Genomic DNA, 18,332 nt, shown 5'->3' with positions numbered 1-18,332 from the left:
CCAGGACCCTGGGATCATGACCTGAGCCGAAGGCAGAGGCTTTAACCCACTGAGCTGCCCAGGAGCCCTTATTCCTCGTATTCTTGACAGCATCACAAACTTTAGGAGAAACTGGCCCAACATGCAGTATATACCTTTAATATCATCAGCGCTCATCCATGTTGCTAACCATCTAAACTATTGTGCTGTGCTTCCTCGGGCATGGAGGATTTCACATATCAGAAATGAAGTCATTGCCAAGACAACCTGGATACATGACATCTACTACAGTAAGAACGTATGGAATACAACATGTATATCTCATCCACTGTCATCACTATGCCATCTCAAGCCCACCAACTGTCATTCCCATTTGGGAAAATTTAAAAACAGAGGATGGGGGTTTGGGGAGAGAACGTTGTGTTAAAACCCAGAAGGGGAAAATAAATGGTGTGAAGATGATGATGAGGAGGAGAAGGAGGAAGGGGAGATGATGATCATGTGATAATGAGGGCGGCTTTTTGGTTTTGTTTTGTTTTGTTTTCTGGTTTATTTTGTTTTGTTGTATGTTGTTGGTTCATGATGTCTTGGGAAAGTTAGTGGAATAAAAGGTCAAGGAGAAAAGGATTTCACGATTAATTGCTCCCTAGTAAAAAGTATTATGAAGGAAGGAATGGTCCAGAGTTACAGGGATAGGAAGATGTAGAAACCAGTGAGGTGCAGAATTTAGGGACCCACAGAAGCAGGTATAAATATGATAAATAAAGAATGAGCAAACAGAAATCCCAATAAGGCAGGACTCATAAGCCAGATATTGCTAGTTAACTAATCCTAGGCCAGAAAACCAGGGTCAATGAAATTACAGTATGAGTTTGCTAAAGCAAAACAAACAATTTTACATACAGCACATGGAAACTATGAGGGTGAGACAACTTTAAATGTTTCTAAAAAACAAGGGTTGAAGGAGTCAAAGCAAAATATCCATGATTACCATTTTTTTGTTTTGTTTTGTTTTGTTTTAAATTTGAGACAGAAAAAAAAAATAAATAAATTTGAGACAGAGAGAGAAAGCACCAGTCAGGGGAAGGGCAGAGAAGCCGATTCCCCACTGAGCAGGGAGCCTGACTTGGGACTTGATTCCAGGACCTGAGGATCACGACCTGAGCTAAAGGCAGACCCTCAACCAACTGAGCCACCCAGGTGCTCCATGATTACTAATTTAAAATGTCATTGATATAATTTTATTTAACGTGTTGCTTAGTTATACAGACTTTATATATTTACATATTTATTTTAATTCTTGGCTACCTGATGTAATTTTTACTTTAGAGTACTATATTCTGCAACTATGATTTTTGTTAAGAGCTTTGGTAGGCAAAACTCTAACATATATGAAAGTGAAAATTAAGTAACTTAATTTTAGATTATAAAATGGTAACAGTGAAAGACAGACAGGTCTGTTGGGGAAAAAGTTCTCTTTGAAGAGTTAAATTTTAATCACCAGGAGAAATGATTAATAATAAAGCTAGATTCCATCATAACTATGTAAGACTTTTTTGTTCTGTTTACAGCCAGTTTACAAGGTTAGTTTACACATTTTCAGATGTGAATTAAACTATTTACTACATTTAGTGTTTTCTATTTTAAAAATAGAATGAGGTTATAGACCCACAAGGCCTGTACATTGCATAAATTGATAAGGATGGGGTAGTTTAAAGAATACAATTGAAAGCCTACATTGAATCTTACGCTGAAATAAAATTCCCATTACTGCTGCATGGGGACCAATGTGTTCTCCTTTGACAAGGACAGATTTTAGATTAAGCACTCTTAGATTGCAAATTACCATTCTTGATAGCAGGCCTCCCCTGCCTATGGTGCCTTAGAGAGATGGGACAGACTGTGAAAAAGTGTAGATTTCAAGAAAGCAAAACCCTGACTCTTAACCATCCCCAACCCCCACACCCAAATTCCCATGTTTCAAGAGAAGGAATAGTAATGTGAAGACACTGTTGAATTTAAATAGGAATAAAGGACATTATAATTACAAATCTTAGTAGCCATTCCGAGAATGATTGGCTGACATGTCCCGTCACCAATTACAATTACATCAAATTCGGCCACCCGAGGTAGGGAAGGCGGGGGCCTGGCTAAGAGAGGCACCTCACCCGATTCAAGTTCAAACTTGCAAGGATTTTATTTTACAAATTTATCACACAGAGTCCAGGTTAAATAATTAATATTTAAATAAGGTGGAGATGACTTTTTTGAACAAGGGAAAAGAAGAAGGGAAAAGAGGCTTCACAGAAGATGAAACATTAGCATCACCACCCAAAAGAGATTACTTCCACTAGGAGATAACTGTAGTTCCTAAATCACTGTTTTGCTTGTTTTCGACTGCATTTTAAAAATACTAGGATGGTAAAATGATCATACATTAAATTTCTTATTTGTTAACCAAATCCCTCATATCAAAGTGAGTCCACGTATAGGTATGACATTCAAGGCATGGTAAACAGGTATTTGTTTCCTAGAGCAAATATACACTGCAAAATCAATTTGTGAAGTCATTACATAAATCTATATTAAACTATTTAGTCTATATTTAACACTATAACAAGGATAGTCAGGGTGAATTAAATGGATTTTAATTTCAGATGGCAGGAAGCCAAAGTTAGTTCTTTTATTTCTTGGTTCTAATCTGTATCTGCCACAGACAGGAGAGACAAAGAAGAGAGAGAATAAAAAGAAGTGATCACTTTTACTCTTCCGATAGTTAAGGGCTAAATCAAATCAATATGTTCCAGCCCTGGCAGTGACAGTACTCAGTGATTATCTTATGTTCATGCATAACCCTTTAACTCATTCTTTCAAGATGGCAGCATGATGAGTCCCATCTTCAATGCTGGGTAAAATACATTCAATAAGGAGGAATGGACTCATCAGGGGGAGAATGATTCACTTATATCCTATCAAGGAACTAAGGATACATAATAAGGCCCTGTCAACTCTCGCTTAAGCTTTTCATTACCATCAGGGATGCCAATAACTCACAGGATTTCCAGTCAGCATCAAACACTCCTTCTCAATTCAAATGCAAACTGCTAATCACTTCCTCTTCCATATGATTCTTTGAATTTATCTTTCTCTCCAGGAGTAGAGTTGCCACTCAATTCAGACCATAACTATTTCCCTCTGGGGATATTACAAAATACTTGTGTTTATTTTTTTTTTCCCTTCTGCTCCAGTCTTTTTAATATACATGACAGAATACTACTTTTCAGTCAGACTGTTCATTTTGCCTATTTCAGTTATATGCCCTGAGATCTTTTAAATATTTACCTCTTTTGCCTCATTTTCTACTCTATCATAATTTATACTACTCTGCATTATCAATTAACTAGTTATGAGTAATTGAGAGTCTGCCCTTTACCAGGTGCTTGAAATACAGAGATGATCAAGACAGGAAACCTTAATGAACTAAAAATCCAGGCTCTTTCTGTCAAAATACACTCAAGTCACTATGTGGTGTTCTACCTTTGGAAACAATGGCATTGCCACTTATTTAGTTAAATCAAGAACCTATTGAATCATCAATATACATTCTCTGTATATTAATAGACAAATCTCCATGTTGTGAAGATCTTCTAATACATCTGCTCACTCTTTCTGTACTACTGTGGCGGGTGGCCTTATTCTGTCTTGTTTCACCTCTTGCTGATACACTTTCCCAATTGGTTTTGGTATTTCCAGCCCCTCCTCCTGCTACTGCCAGTATAGCAATCATCAACATTACTTCCCAAGTTATCTTTTAAAAACACCAATAGCATCCTTTACATTCTAGACATCAATGTCCCATGTAGCCTAGACAAAAAGCCAAATTTTCTTTACATATTCAGAAAGATACTCTGTGATCCAGCCTCTGCATCTCTCTCTCTAGTTTTACTGAGCCACACACACTTCTCTGAACATACATTTCTGCTTCTGTGCTGTTTCCCTAGGCTTTGGAAGTAACATTTCTTCTATCAGCCATTTCTCTGCCCTTCTTGACAGCTTGGCAAAGTCACATTTCTGTTTCAAAGTCCATCTCAGCTCAGATGTCATATCTGCAGCAATGAGTTCCTCTGATTCCCATAGAAAGAACTTCGTAAGCCCCCATTGTACTACCCCCTCCACCTTGTATTTACATACTCCTGGGACTCATGGTGATGATTTGTTCTGCTCCAAACTTCTCTATTAGACTAGAAGCTTGAGCGATTTTACTTAGCATCTGTATTCAGAAAATAGGAATAACTTCTAGGATAATGGTTTATGTGCAAGAAATTACATACTTGGAATGAGGTTTTATTGTTGTTGTTATTGTTCCTGATATAAAAAGCAAAAGGTATTTACCACTTCACTCAGTTGAATTTCCCCAAGGGTCATGTTATCCTTTCTAGGCAAGTGTGGTAAAGACCTAAAATATCTGATAAGAATTTGGGCTCAAAGGCTCATATTAAATAATAAGAAGTAAGGCTCATATTTGAAAAGAAAACGGGTGATCCATTTGTCAGAAATCAGACATGGCATTCATGAGATCCAAAGGCTTATGTATGGGCCACCAATTCTGTTATCTCTTGCCTCTTTCTATTTATGAAATCAAGAACACAAGGCAAGAATAGGATAGAAAATAAGCTACATAGTATTTTTACTTCTTTCTTCTTCCAAATAACTGCCATGCTGTTAAGAGAAAATCATTTAGAGAAAGAATCATTCTTCTCCATTCAAAATAGTGTATTTTGCTTTTGTACATGTTCATATACATAAACTCAGTTGACATCTTTCAGAACTAAAGAACATTTTACCTGATTACCAGGTAACTCATCATTTAAATAGGAACTAGGAAAAAAAAATAAATAGGAACTAGGACTGAAAAATATCAGGAAATATGGGAAAACGGCTTTTTTTCTTGGACTTTTCTTGGCTTACAATGCATATTTTACTTGGGGGATGGGTTATTTTTTATTTCAAGTGAATTTTGTTATGTTCTACAATATATCAAACTCAGACATAATCTAAATAAAAGAAATATGTGTTGTCAATATCGTCAGGGAAAGTTAAAGTCATCTAAGGATTCTTGGTGAGTATTTGTCAATACAAAATAACAAGGACAGCTATAAATCACATACACTAGCCATTTAGGCTTGTTAACTAATTATTTTTCTTAAATGGATCTACATCATAAATTAAAGACTTATGTGTAGTTATTTATAAGAAAGAAAACTGTTCCCCTCCTTTTTTTTTTTTAACCTATTTTAGAAACTGGAACTTCTCTGTTTAAATAGGGAACAAAACAAAACAATAAGTGAAAGAATTTTTCTAAACAACAGAAGCCTTGACAGTCTGCATGCCAAGTGGCACCACTGTCCTCCTCAAATAGGGTTTGAATAAAAAACAGAGTAGATGAAGCACTGACGATATTAGAATTTCAGGAATATTAATACAGAGAACTGTCTTTAAAGGACATCTATCACCTCTTAATTTTCATTACAGTTTTGTGAGTCTTTATTCATATTCTGGGTATTTGGTAAATGTTAAATAATTAATATATCATTAAATCATTCTGTCTTAATTATATTTGATAATTAGGATTAGTTGTGTCAATTTTCTTTTTTATTTTTGGTTAAATTACAGATTCCCAGGTAACAGGAGTTCTGTGGTATTCACCCTTAAGACTCAGGACACATTCTACAACTGGCCCACATTTAGCAATGATTTCCAATACTCTGGGAATTCAGGCAGATATCATTTGTTTGGCAGAATCTTAGGCATTTTAATTAATTTCAATCTCCTCTCCTTTACTAGTAACTCCCAAACTAGTCTGATGAGACCCAAATAAATATTAAACATCATCCATTTCCTTGACAGGCTCCATGTGGTAGACTGAATGTGGGAGGACATCCACATTATGGCAGAGTAACTGAAATAGCACGTGTGAAGGTCAGACGATGCTGGCTGAGTGGCCTTGGTCAGTTAGCTAACTTCCTTGAGCAGCACTTTCCTCACCCAACAAGTAAGGGGGAAAGAACTGTATCTCCTCCATAGGATTCTTGAGAAGAATCAATTAATATGGTATTGTAAAGCCCTGACTCAACATGGTGCCCACTAATAAAGATTGAATAGTGTTTTTCAAATCCAGCCCTGCCACTTTATAGCTGTTGGATATTAGCATGGTACCCGACCTCTTTGAAGCATAATCTTCTAGTCTGTGAAGTGTGAACAGTAATATATTCTGCACCAAATTATCACAGAAAATAGAAAGATGCATATGAAGTGCTTAACACATGGTACCTGACACAGGAAGGTTTTGGAAAATGCTATTCTCGTCGGTGTTTTTCTTTTCTTCTGTATTTATATAAATCTTACTCGAAGCAGGGCTGATTAGAGCTTATTAGCATATCCTTCCATAATTAAAATGGTGTTTTCCTGTATTTCTAAGTTTCTCGTTAGACTTAAAATAATCAAATACAAAAACCTTATCTCCTAGTACCTCTTAAGTGTCCAAGAGGCAGAGAATACTCCAAGTAGTTTATTTGAAGGCTAAAGTCAAAGGCAAAATCATACTTACTCTTCTAAAACCCTTGTCATACTTCAGTATATGTCGCTTGTTGTTTGATGCTTTCTTAGGACCCATGTACTTCGATTTCTAAAATAAAAATGATATAGTAGTGGGACAGCTGGGTGGCTCAGTCAGTTAAGTGTCTGCCTTCAGTGCAGGTCATGATCTCAGGGTCCTGGGATCGAGTCCCACATCAGGCTCCTTGCTCAGTAGGGAGTCTCTTTCTCCCTCTGCCTGTCACTCCCCTTGCTTGTGCTTGCACACTCTTTATCTCTTTGACAAATAAATAAATAAAATCTTTAAAAAAATAATATAGTGGTCTTTTGAATTATAAATATAGAGATAGATTTAGATTTAAACTTATTATAAAAGTTGAGGCCCATATTGTATAAAAATAATTATATTTGACTTTTTATATTTTATTCCACTATATACATATTATATATATTTATTCTACTACATATTAATATCCCATTTTTTATACTTTATATTCCACTTAGCACCATAGCATGTCATACCCTGGGGGAATGGTTGAAGTTACCCTTAGAATCCTAAAAAATGGTAATTCCTATCATATTTTAAGTTAATTTCGCAGCCTGATCCCTACAAAAATCAGAGCAAACCTAGAGAATGACAGTGGATAACTACAAATTTTACTATGTGGTAGTTCCCATTCCATCTGCTGTGCCAAATGTTGTACCTTTGGGTGAGCAGATTGACATAACCTCCAGTATAATATAGTTAGCCATAGTGAGGTGTTCTTTCTTATCCCTGTAAGAAAAGACTATCGGAACATTTCTCATTCACTAGGAATAAAAAGTCATTATTCCTTTTCAGTCACGTTTCAGGGCTATGGTGACTGTCCCATGTTCAGTCGTAAAATAGTCCAAGTGAATCTGCACCATCCAGATATTTTGTAGCACATTTCATTTGTCAGTTGTGTTAATGACATCATGATGATCAGACAAGCTGAGTGAGAAATGGCAAATATATGGAGGAATTTTGTAAAACACATGCCTCAGCGGTGGCAGGCAAATCCTATGAAGGTACAGTAGCCCATGATACCAGTGAAGTTTTTAGGGGCACATGGCTTGGAACAGGAAAAGACAAGACCTATAAATAGGGACAAATTACTGGACTTCATATCTCTAAACACGAAAAAAAAGCACAATGTCTCTCAGACATTTGGGTTCTGCAGGCAGCACATTCTGCTCTGACTTACTTATCAGATAATATGAAACACTGTCACCTGTGAGTAGGGCATCTGGAGTAGAAACAGATATTGTATCCAGTCCAGGCTATGAAGCCAGTGGTTCGACCACTTGTAAGATACAACCAAGTTTACTCTTAAATATTAGAAGTATTAGTGGTAGATTGAAAAAAATCTGTGCAGAGATAATGGCAGGCCCTCATAAAGGAATCACCCTTAGGGTTCTATTGCAAAGTCATGCCATCTGCAGCAGAGAATTATACACCATTTATAAAATGGGTTCTGGCAGAATACTGGACCCTGTTGGAATAAGGATGCCCAACCATGGGTTAATCAACTGACCAAGTGGTATAACTGATCATCATGAACTAGGTTATTGGAAATGACTCGAGTCAAAAGGCCAGGTGGCACCATCATCAACTTAAGTAAGATTAAAGTGTTATATTGGGCATCAGGCACAAGCATGACCAGAGGGCATAACAGCAGGTGAACTGCACAACCACATTTTCAATCACTGTTGTATAAGTACCTTCCCCCTCAACTTACTCTTATGGCTAAGTGACTGAGAAAGAAAAAGACCAAGCTTTGTCAGCTTTGTATGTGGGTGCACTCAAAATAGACAGTTGCAATACCACAGCTTCACTTGGGTATAGCCCTAAAGGAGGACAGTAAGAGAACTTTCCCTGGAAGGCAGAGTGTTGAGTATACCAGGTCATCTATCTTATATGAAAAGAAAAATGGCCCAAAGTAAGAATATATATATGGACTATGAATAAAGTCAAATGGTTTGCTTGATTGACTAGAGGTCTGGAGGGAGAGTGGCTGGAAGACCAGGGACAGGGAGGTTTGGAAAGAAGGATGTAGGTGGATATGTGAGAGTGAATACCAAGTGTCGAGATCTTTGAATCACATCAGATTGTATCCTCCTGTAAAGAGGCACTAAACAATCAAGTAGGTGACGCTTGGCATCAGCCATGTTCCAGGGGTGGCAAAAAAGTACATGAACAAAGAAACTATGGTGTTTATGGGGGAATCTACACATTGCCCAGTAGCATGGGCTCAAACCCAACAAGGCGGCTGCTGCTTACCAGCAACGACTGCTACTGTCATGTGTTTGATCCGCTAATAAACAAGACAAACGCTGAACACTCAAATAAACACCATTCCTTGATGAGACCAACTAGCCTATTGGTGATGTATTATTTATATTGAACCCCTTCTGTTCTGAAAGGTGCAGGGATATACACATGTTCTTCCTTTTCTGCTCTCAGACTTCAGCCTGCAGCTCTGAGGGCTCACAAAGTATGTGAGCCACCATCACGAGATCCTGCATAACACTGCGAAAGATTAAGTAACTCATTTAACTGCAAAAGAGGTGTGGGAATGAATACATGACCATAGGATCTCCTGATGCTATCATATACCAACCACTGTGAAGCTGTTGACTTGATAGAGCGAAAGTACAGCCTTTTGGAGGAGCAACTGAGAAAACAAGCTAGAGATGATATCCTAAGATGGAGTGCCTTTCCCTAGGGTGCAGTGTATACTCTAAACCAAAAACCATATCCTCAATAGGTAGAGTACATGGAAACAAGAGACTGAAATAGGTGATCCTGCTTACCATCACGCCCACTGACCCAGCTGGAGTATGTGTCTTCCTTACTCCTGCAACTCTAGGCTCTGTGGATTTAAAATTCCTAGATCTCAGAGGAGATGTCACTGAACTTGAGTGACCACAGCTGCCTGGTCCTTTCAGGCTTCTTGTGACAAAACACCAGTAGGCAAGGCAAGAATAATTGCCCAGATCATCAGGAAGAGGAGGAGGGAAAACAGGGAAGACTACTATTGGCACTCAGGTCATCTGCTGGAGGTGTCTCTTGGTACTCTTCCCCAATTTTGATGGTAAGTGGACTAATATGTTTTCTATGACCTGTGAAGGGACAGGAGTTTGAGTCATCCCACTTGATGAGCTAGATAGACTGGCAGAGGTGCTAGCTGGGGGGTGAGAAGAATACATAAGTAGGAGGATAGAAAGAATGAGTACCTGTTTCAGCCGTGAGACCAGTTGCAGTTGCACTGGAAGAGGATTTAATTCACACCTCTAACCTTCCTCTTTTCCCCAGGGAATAAGACCAACTTAGATTCTGGAATAGTTATTTCCAAAATATATTACAAGAAGCAAATAGATTTGAATGGGACAAGGGTAGGACCATAGTGGATGGAGTGGTACACCATCCAGGGCTCCCTTTCAGGACTATAGCACTCACTCCTCCAGCTGGAGGGAGTGATAGTGGCTGAAGGTTCCCTACTAATCCACCTGCAGTGATTGCCTTTAGCTAAAGAGAAGACCTCACTCAAGGCCACACCCATTTCTGGGGATAGATAGATGACTCTTCATGCTAACCCAGTTTCAAAGCTTCTACTGGGATCATCTGAGATCTCTGTTGTGACTGTATTGTAATTGTAATTCATGTCTTCAAATTATGCATATGAGTGCCATTTCATTATAGTTCTATCAATGTTGATATTATCACCTTCATAATTAAAAATTAGACCCATACAATATTAATTAATTATATATACTTTGTAATTATTTCATTGATAACTTAAAATTTTCTAATAATAATATATCAGAAGGAATATATGTAATTGCATGTGTATGGTCTATGTGTACACAGACACCTGTTATCAAAGAGTGATTTATATGTAAAACACAGAAACACAACAAGCAAGCATCATTTGGGTTCCCTGTAAAAATTAAGATTCTTTTTTTAACTTCCTCACTATAGGGTTAAAAAAAAAATCTAGAATAACATTCTTTGGTGTCTTTACCACCAAAATATGATATGATCAATATTTATGAATCTATCAATTCTTCCATATTGTATGGATTTAGAGTTATCACTTGTCTCAGGATACTTCACATTACTGAAGAATTCATTTCTAATTTCAAAGTCTGCCATACAGCCATATCCACCTGATTAGTACTGAGCTTACTTCCTACTTGAAGCACATGCTGAACCAAGGACAAGATGAATGACAAGCCTTTATTTGCTGAGAAACCTCTGCCAACATAAAACTGGAATGAGCAAGTCATTAAACTGATACTACAAATCTTGCAGCAAACCTTTCCACCGGCAGTCATTTTCAAACAGACCTTTTCCCTTAACCTTGTCCATTGGGCTAAAAACTTAAACTTTGAATGGGCACTGTTGTTGAAATATCTGCTTATTAATTCTTTTCTTGGAGGTTGGGAAAATATACCAGAAGAAAGCTATCATTGTACTCATCCCAATAAATGCCTGCTATTTTTCTTGAGAAAACAAACCAACAGAAGACTTTATAATAGCTAACATTTGGTAGCACTTTAGAGACTATAAATCTCTTTTACATACATTTATTGCAATAAATCTTCAAGACAATTACCCACTACATTTTACAGCTGAGGAAATGTAGACCTGGAAAGGTTAGGCAACACCATCCGTGATTCTGTCTGTACATATCCACATACGTATATACAGATAATATACATATAAATATGCATATACATATAATATACATATGTATGTATGTTATACGCATGTACTTATGTATATATATGCATATATACATATGTATATGTACACATATATACATATGTTATGTATATACATAAATTTTATAGTCCATTGTGGGTTTTTTTTAATGAGTTCTTTATTAATTTCAGACAGACAGAGAGAGAGCAAGCATAAATGTGAGGGAGGTGCAGAGGGAGAAAATCTCAAGCAGACTCCCCACTGAGCACAGAGCCCAATGCAGGGCTCAGTCTCATGACCCTGAGATCATGACCTGAGCCAAAATCATGAGTCAGATGCTTAACTGACTAAGCCACCCAGGTGCCCCTTCCATTATGTTTTTAAATCTCTATAGGTAAATTAGCGAAGGATGTAGAGATGAGATTTAGATGCATCTCACCTAGCGTATGAATGTTATATGATAAAAGATCAAACGACTGATTTACAGTAAACTCTGAATCCTTCAGGAAAAGTAGTAGTTTGAGTATCAACACTCTAAGTCAACACTCTACTTTGAGGTAGAAAATAAAAGAGCATAGACTACCATCCTCTTCTTTTATCTTCACCGTGGCAAGCAAAAATAACATTTCAGTAGACTGAACACATTCATAGCCATATATGCTGACATTATAAACGACCTTGAAAATTCTGGTTCTTGTATCCTATTAGCTACAGTTAATTTCCAAGGTTTACAAGAGAAAATGTTCATGGAAAACTTATGAGTATAATATCACCACACTGGTAATATGTGTCAAAAACATTAAGTTGACTTTTATTCATTTAGACTCAATGATGGACAATGAAAGAGAATGTTTGTAGTTTTAATGAGCATCTCAGTCTGTATGAGGAAAACTGTCCAATGACTTACTTTTTAGTTTGGATCCACAAACATGTTAGTCTAGAACACAGAACTGGATCTTCTAAATTATGTACAGAATTTCAGGAATAATCCCACACTAACTACAATTGAGCATTTAAGTCATAGTAACCCTTTTTATGTGAGAGATAAAAATTCAACTTAACTGACCACCCATGACTAAGAGGAAATTGAGAAGTACTTCCTGTTTGCTTTAGTTACATTCTCTCTTATCTAGTCGCTGATGTGCTATTAAACTGACAAATTCCAACAGATTTTAAGTGCTAAGGCTAATTGTACAATTTTTCATTGTTTCACACAATACCACTGAATTTACTATGTAAGAGTCAATGTTGAGTAAGAAACACTATAATTTGTTGCGGTTAATATACAATTACATGGGTGAGCATCCAAATATTATTTTGGTCCATTTGGATTTCAAGGTATTCGTCTCACATGGAAAGGGAACAAGTCATAAAAACAGATCAAAAAAGAAAGAAAAAAAAAAGCCAACTCCCCCCCAATAAAAAAAGCCAACAAACTTCTGATTTTATGCCTTAGTGTTCATGAACAGACTTACTTTTAAATACTTTTGCTAATTTTAGGATATATATATATATACACACACACACACACACATACATACATACACACACACACACACGTGTGTGTGTGTGTGTGTGTATGTATGTGTGTGTGTGTGTGTGTGTATATAAAATTGTTAGCAATTCAAAGTTGTTTTTGACCAGTAACCTTTTCCAAAAGAGGACAGGGAGTTGATAACAATTCACATTTTCCTAAATGCCTAGCCAATATACTTCCCCTTTTACAGTAGGAAATTCTATTGTGTGTGTGTGTTTTTTTTACCAATATTGGAGGAGAAAAACAAATAAAATAAAACCAGATTAGAAAGCATTCAATATTAACATGAGACACATAGTCCATATTTACTTCTATGGAAGGCATAATATGGTGTCTTCCCTAAGCAAATCTATACTTAGGGAATATTTATAATGGCATATATTCATTTTGAAATTTAGCTTTTTTGTGCACATTAAAGCATGAAGAATGCAAAACAAAAGAGAGGAGAATATGAAGAATATATTATTTCTTCCCATGGCAACTTTATTCTATCTTTACCCATTTCTGCCTTTAAATTAAAAATATTCCAGACAACATAGGTCCCAATCATCATCACATTCATTTCCAGTTCCCTGGCCTTCCACTACCCTGGCCAACAGTTAAGTATTTTCAATGACCCTCACTGCAGACCAGTGTGTATGTGTGCCTCCTGTGCGTGTGTGTGTGTGTGTGTGCGTGCGTGCATGTGGTGTATGTGTGTGAAAGAGAGAAAGAGGGAGGCAGAGAGGCAGCAGTCTGGAACTGTGTATATGGTGTTACAGTGTTACATTTATACCATTAGTATATACTATATATTATATTGTTACATATATACTATATAGATACACACTATAGGACTTCCTATAGTAAAATGACTTTTTAAATTGCCATTGATCTTCTTGACCTCTGCCTAGGGGAAACCATGTATATATTTTACATGTTACAGTATACACATCTCAATATTTTTCCCAAACTTATTTTCTGGAGAGCAAAACAAGTCATTAACTCAGTTTAATTTAGTAGATTATGTTTATTTCCTAAGTCACTAATTGCTAAAGTGGGAATAGCTAACTGTATATAAAAGACTATGTTGAAACTTCATTAGGCTTGTGTAAATACCCATTAACAATGGACACTAGCTGGAATGGGTCATTGCGTGTGCTTCAGTGAAGAGCAGATGGTTATGGCTACCAAGAGGAACTCTCTGCGACAAGCCTGTGGACAGCCCAGGGCTGAGCAGCTGGCAATGTGGGTCCACAAAGTGCCTCCAAATACATGGTGGTCATTTATTGTGGAAACTTAAACAGAGAGGGCTACGTTCTGCCCACTATGGTCAGCCTCACTGCCGAATTTACATTTATAGCTGGGCCTCTCCACCATCTGCGCATGTGGCCCACACTGCAGCTCCAAGGAGCTGGAGAAGCATGATTTGAAGGTCTGATGGAACAGCCAGGAAAAAGCAATCCATCATTTATAAGGGGGGATGTAAGACAGTCACAATCATGTCCCGTCACGCTTTCAGACTTTATTTTATTTTATTTTATTTATTTATTTCACAGACAGATCACAAGCAGGCAGAGAGGCAGGCAGAGAAGGGGGAAGCAGGCTCCCCACTGAGCAGAGAACCCCACGCGGGGCTCGATCCCAGGACCCTGAGATCATGACCTGAGCCAAAGGCAGAGGCTTAACTTCCTGAGCCACCCAGGCACCCCACGCTTTCAGATTTTTATCTTCATTTGCTTTTACCTTCATTCTAATTCTCTGCCAAATACAATGAACACTGACCAAGAGTGCAAAATTCACCGATAACACTTTACCATCTACCCGGAAGAATGAATTACCCGGATGCTCCGAGGCTTTCCTTCGCGAGGAGGTAAATGACTCTCCTCCTGAGGGGAGCCTTGCTCTGTATGGCCACTTAGACCTAAATGACTTGGGGCCCAGGTGGAAGGCAAGACACCAAGAACAAGGCTACCCTCTGAACTGAGAGCTTGCCAGGAGAAGCGACGTGGATGCTTGTAACTGGTTTACAGAATGAGCGGAACTGCTAGAACACTAAGACACAACAGTTGCATGTCAGCCTGTGGCCCACCTTCACACACACTCTAGCAGATCTATTTCCCAATCCTGATAGCAATCTGGGCCAATTCTCTAGTCCTGGGGTCTTAAAGTATTTAAAAAGCTTTACCTTCAGGTACTAAGGACAACAAACAAAAACAGCACACACACACACACAAACACACACACACACACACACACACACTCACACACTCACACACATACTCACACACACACTCACACAGAGTAAGGCTAAATCAAAACATTAATCTGATGTTCAATTTACAGTTTCTTCCCACCTAACAGAGTAGGCCTGAGACCAAAAGTGAGGATAAAGCAGTGGGACTGTCTCTTGTTTTTTAGTTTTTTTTTTGTTTTTGTTTTTGTTTTCAGTTTCTTAGGTCTCTATTTAGAGATTCTATGAGACTCTCTATTTAGAGCTTCTCTGGGATCAGACAGGAGTGAACAGGTTTGCTTTCAAAAGTGAAAAGCCTCCACAAGCTTCTTTTTTGTGAGGAGCTCTGCAGGTTCTTCAGAGACTCTCGCCCTCCCCTCAGGAATCCCCACACTGGACTTTCTGTATGACCTAGTGGGCTGTCCGCACCAGCTCCTCAGCTCAGCTCCCTCCTGGGCAGTGTCTGTCTTCTGGTGGGAGCAGCTTCAGCGGGCAGGCCCTCTCAGGCATGATCCTTTCAAAACAACTCCAGATCTGCTACCTTCAAGCATAACTCCTATCTTTGTTCTTCCCCAAGGTGGGAACAGAGCTTCTCCCCACAGCGACCTTCCCCTTTCTCTTCCTGGCATCCTTGTGGACAGGTCCAGGCAATTTCCAGGTTGCATAATTTTTCCAATTCCCATTTTTACAAGCAATTCCCAGTAAAACACACACACACACACACACAATCTGTTCAAGAGATTTTCCTGATGTTTCCACAACTTGACTTGTGTGGAAGGGAAAACACCATGATAATCTCTAATCCTATGAATTCAAGAACTTCAGAGAATTCTCCATTCCTATGGGCAATTGCAGGGGATTGCCACTGGATGTGTTTGGTCAGTGCTAACAAGTCCTAGGAGAAAGAATTTCACACCTCCTTTTAGAAATATGGGATTGCTTATCCAGCATTTTCCTCAGCATTATGGCCATAGCTGAGAATCAAGGTTAACCAGAATTCTCTTGTGTGGGGTCATATTGTCATTACTAAAGAGACGGCACACAGTTTTGAAAGCATGGCTCACATTAGAGACCCTGATTTTAGAAGTTCTTTTTGTCCTACTTATCCCTTACTGTTCCAGCAGAATAGAATACACACTAACACTTAAAGCACAGTAAATGCAGGGAAAAGAAAAAGTCCATTGGAGAAACTGGCACTCTTAAAAAAGTGTTAACTGTCTCTTTTAATTCCTAGATAATTCTTTTAGTTCCTTTACTCATCTGGGACTGTTCTATGGTTGCTGTTTTTGTTTCAATCAAGAAAGAAAAAAAAAAAAAAGGCTGGTCATTGTCATGAGGAATACTATGAACGTCTGAGAGTCTTCAAATGGTTAGGGATGCACAAATATAAGGCATTCACAGACATATTTTAAGTGCTAAAAGCCAAGGAAAGTCTCTATTTCATACTTTAAAGTTATTTTCTATTAAAAGGTAAAGTGCTGGGGTGCCTGGGTGGCTCAGTGGATTAAGCCGCTGCCTTCGGCTCGGGTCATGATCTCAAGGTCCTGAGATAGAGCCCCGCATAGGGGTCTCTGCTTAGCAGGGAGCCTGCTTCCTCCTGACTCTCAGCCTACTTGTGATCTCTCTTTCTCTGTCAAATAAATAAATAAAATCTTAAAAAAAAAAAAAGGGGGAACGTGCCATAAGAATAGTGAGTCATAGCAAGAGGTAGGAAATTGGTACAACTTGAAAAGTTGTAATTAAAATAATCAATAGGCGGTATGAAAGCTTTCATAGAAGACACTAACATTTTAAAGTATTTAGGATTATCTAAACAAGTTTTCTATCATTATTTTTAAAAAATGAATATTCTTGACTTTCTTTAGTGTTATAACATTTCAGAGCAGCTGACCAATTTGTGGTTTTTGTTTTTGGTTTTTTGTTTTTCTTTCTCTTTCCTTTTTTTCTGGCAGGATATTTTGGTTTTGGGGATAATACATGATACATCTAATATAGAGTTATGATAGATTTTTTTTAAATGATTTATTTATTTATTTACTTGTGGGGTGGGGAGGGGCAGAAGGAGAGAATCTCAAACAGACTCCCTCTGTGCATGGAGCCTGATGTGGGGCTCAAGCTCATAACCTGAGATGAAACCAAGAGTCAGACGCTTAACTGACTGAGCCACCCAGGTGCCCTAAGTTATAGCAGTTTTGAATCCACCACCATATTAAACTTCTGAAAGACTACAGGACAAAATAAAATCGAAAGTTCATAGATTACATGCTGGTTAATTGAATGTAATAATAAAAATAATAATAAATAAATAAATAAATTATAAGGAAAAAGACAAATTATCAGAACCTATTTTAAAAAAATAGAAAAATGTGTTTATTTTCAAGTAATTGTTTCTGCTATTTTTATGCCAATATCCATGATTCAAGACTACACACACACACACAAACACACACACACATATACCCCATCTCTCTCTGTATTCTAAGTTTACCTGAAATACTAGAAGAAATGCAGGCCACAAAAAAATGTGAGAAGGTAGTAATTTAGTGGTTGTTATCTTGACAACCAGAAGTACATACTGTTCATGATGACTCTATCTCACTGGATGGAGATACATACCCAGTTTTCTAGAAAGAATATGACATCAATATGCAAGTGTACACCTTGATAAACTAAATAATTAAATAATTTTTTTAAAATTAAATAATTAAATTAAATAATTTCCAATTGACGTTGAGAGATAGGGAAAGCAATACGGATTTCACAAGTGGACCAAGCATAGAGAGATCAACCAGTGCCAGAGCAAAGTTCCCCTCAACTTACCAGGCTTAGGGACAATGAGCTGTGCACTGGTCTGGACATTTCCAGCCTCATTTTCAGCTACACATTGATAAAAGCCTTCATCTGACTTTACCACTCCAAGGATTCGTAAGTTGCTTCCTCCCTAGAGAGAAGAAAAAAGTAGGTACAATATTTAAAAAAAAAAAAAACCCTCATAAAAGACAAAATGAACACAAATTTTGATAAAATTTCACAGAAGAAGTAAGAAAGAAAGCCATAAGAATTCTCAGTCTCACAGATATGTCCTATGTCACTTGGGAAATGCCACAGATTCCCAATACCCTGCTGAATCCATGTGCATACATTTAACCTAGTTCTGCAATGAAAACTATACTCATAAAAATACACATCATCCTCAATATCTAAATGAGCAGCAAACAGAAATCTCTTTGATTAAACAGGCAAGAATCAAAGGTTAGCATCAAAAGAAATGTCATTCTTTC

At 37.6% G+C, this 18,332-nt stretch overlaps 1 protein-coding gene across 1 annotated transcript in view; it reads right to left on the bottom strand.

Annotated features, from left to right (window-relative positions):
* LOC111142604 (DCC netrin 1 receptor) overlaps window positions 1-18,332 on the bottom strand; it is a 739,964-nt gene that overhangs the window by 420,360 nt on the left and 301,272 nt on the right. The window contains exon 6 of the mRNA XM_022495904.1: window positions 17,872-17,992. Within this exon, the coding sequence (XP_022351612.1) occupies window positions 17,872-17,992 (121 nt within the window). The remainder of the gene's footprint in view (window positions 1-17,871; window positions 17,993-18,332) is intronic.

Source organism: Enhydra lutris, unplaced genomic scaffold, assembly GCF_002288905.1.
Source record: "Enhydra lutris kenyoni isolate GAN:26980312 unplaced genomic scaffold, ASM228890v2 scaffoldscaffold8, whole genome shotgun sequence".
Classification (NCBI taxonomy): domain Eukaryota; kingdom Metazoa; phylum Chordata; class Mammalia; order Carnivora; family Mustelidae; genus Enhydra; species Enhydra lutris.
This window is presented reverse-complemented; position numbering and strand designations above follow the sequence as displayed.